Source organism: Myotis davidii, unplaced genomic scaffold, assembly GCF_000327345.1.
Source record: "Myotis davidii unplaced genomic scaffold, ASM32734v1 scaffold73, whole genome shotgun sequence".
In the NCBI taxonomy this organism is placed as follows: domain Eukaryota; kingdom Metazoa; phylum Chordata; class Mammalia; order Chiroptera; family Vespertilionidae; genus Myotis; species Myotis davidii.
The window spans coordinates 5,262,240-5,264,694 of record NW_006286675.1 but is presented as its reverse complement, the minus strand read 5'-3'; the positions used below and the strand labels follow the sequence as shown (position 1 = coordinate 5,264,694).

General features: G+C 44.9%; 1 protein-coding gene across 2 annotated transcripts in view; it reads right to left on the bottom strand.

Moving 5' to 3' along the window:
- The window catches only part of IFT122 (intraflagellar transport 122), a 69,182-nt gene that overhangs the window by 21,906 nt on the left and 44,821 nt on the right, over positions 1 to 2,455 (bottom strand). For both annotated transcript variants that reach the window (XM_006758298.2, XM_006758299.2), the window contains one exon: positions 124 to 285. In XM_006758298.2, the coding sequence (XP_006758361.1) occupies positions 124 to 285 (162 nt within the window). The remainder of the gene's footprint in view (positions 1 to 123; positions 286 to 2,455) is intronic.

Sequence of the window (2,455 nt, the reverse complement as noted above, 5' to 3'; positions counted from 1 at the left end):
TCTTTCTGAGGCCATTGCTGTTTTCTGTCTGCACTGCCTCTTGGGGCCAAACAACTAGATACCACAGTGTCAGAACACTGGTGGGTTCCACCTGGCAGCTTGGGCCAGAATGTGGGGAATTACCTTGGCATACTCAAACATGCGGAGGTCAGTGTACATGTCGAGTGCGAGGTTCTCGTGCCCACTCCTCTTGTACAGTTTGGCGGCCTCGTGGAACTTCCCCTGGTAGGCAAATACATCTGCCAGAAACAGGTCATTGTTGGTCTCTCCCTGCTTCTTCCTCTCCTGGAAAAATTAGAAGCACAGGAAATGGCCTCTGCAGTCATGGCAGGAAGCAGCTTTTACAAAGGTTAGATGTTGCTATTTCAAGTTAAGCCCCTGGGCCTTCCTACTGGAATCTACACTTGGCTCCTGGGCTGTTGTGTCTCTTACCTAGGTTTCTGGTGGGAATACTTAACAACAAAAGCAGATCTCCCCACCACACCCCCCTAATGAGTGAAGGTCAAAAGAGATGCAAACTTTTATTTGTTTAATGCAGTGGTTCTCAACCTTCCTAATGCCGCGACCCTTTAATACAGTTCCTCATGTTGTGGTGACCCCTAATTTCATTGTTACAAATTGAACATAATTAAAGCATAGTGATTAATCATAAAAAACAATATGTAATTATATATGTGTTTTCCGATGGTCTTAGGCGACCCCTGTGAAAGGGTCGTTCGACCCCCAAAGGGGTCGCGACCCACAGGTTGAGAACTGCTGATCTAAGAGGTACCAAAGATGGACCCCCATGTGTGCTGGCAGACTGAATTATAGTCTTTCTGGGACCCTTCTGGGGGAACAGGGGAGAATACCACTAGCTGGTAGGCAGCTAGAAAAGGTTGTCCTATGTCAGTGATGGCGAACCTATGACCGCCAAAGGGGTCACGACCCACAGGTTGAGAACCGCTGGTTTAATGGAAATTCCTCAGGGCTGCTTTCTTGTACATTCTTCTAAGGAAATAACTACTTAGGATGATGTGTACTGCCCATTCTTTGGAGGCCTCCAAGCTCCCAAGATCTCTCAAGTCCCCAGACTTGATTTGGCTAAATTGTGACTCATGATGATGGTAGACAAGGAGAAAGTTTAGGGTTTCTTCCCCAGAAGAAAACCAACAAAATAAAAATATAATGAGTCTCACTATGTCCCTGTCTCTAAAGTGAAGGTGAGCAATACCACATGCTGAGCACCCATTAGGTACTTCCCATATGGACCCAAGGGTGGGCAGTGCCACCCAAGTGTCACACTGAGGGAAGCTGAGATTCAGAAGAGTGGCAGGTCGAGGGCATACAGAGCTGACATTTGAACTCGGTCTATCTGACTCTAGATGCTCTTCGTACCACAGAAACAAGTGATGTTCTCCAACACACTGCTATGTGTTTACACACACACACACACACACACACACACACACACACACAGAGAGAGAGAGAGAGAGAGAGTAGTGCTGAGGATGAAGAGAAATAACTGCGCACTCCTTCTCCTGTGTTAGGGAACATTCATTAGTCTACAGCTCAAGTATTTGTAAACACTCAATCGCACCCAATCGCTCATCCCCCGCAGTTTCCTTTTGCTTGTTTTCTAGCAAGTGTATCACAGTAGAAGAGACATTAAGTCAAACTCCCAGACAAGCTGGTGAAAGTTTTAACAGCTGGAGGCAACATCCTTCCCCACTGACAGAAATAATTTTTTTAAAAAAAGAAAGAAACTACACAATTTAGGATAACCAGCCAAATAAACTAACCCCTAATCACAGGAAATGAATTAAAATCTTCATTCAGTAGGCATGGAATTTAGGCCATATCCATCCTAGATCAGAGAGTATCACCATGATCAAGAAATATGGTTTACGAATGTTCACTATGTGTAAAGTCACATGGGCAGGTTCTCTTCCTCCTGTTATCAGTACAGTTACATCTCACCTATCCAAAAGGAGCCTAGGAAGGAACCTGGGTTCTCTGGAATAATACCAGATGCAAGCAACTAAGACCTCAGAGCAGCTAAAATGGATCCTCACTCAATGACACTTGACTCTTTCTCATGAGACAATTCTTACAAGTTTACTTTATCGACTGCCCAGCTCAGAGCACACTAGATGAGGTGTAGTAAGACCTGGGAAATGACAAGAGGTGGTCCCCACAGAAGTTAGTTACCTTTGCATAGATTAAGACTCCTAGATCCAGACCAGATGAATCACAAATGCCACCCCTAATCCTAAGCAATACTAGGCATTATGGTAGATGGCTCTGAACAAATTCTCACCATGCAGGTAAGTAAGCAACAGAAAGTATGAATGCTCCTTATGATAGTGCTGCGGAAGAAAGTTGGGGGTGCATGGAAGAGGGGTGCACCAGAAGCAACTTCTTTTTTTTAAATCCTCACCTGAATACATGCCCTTTGATTTTAGAGAGACGGGCG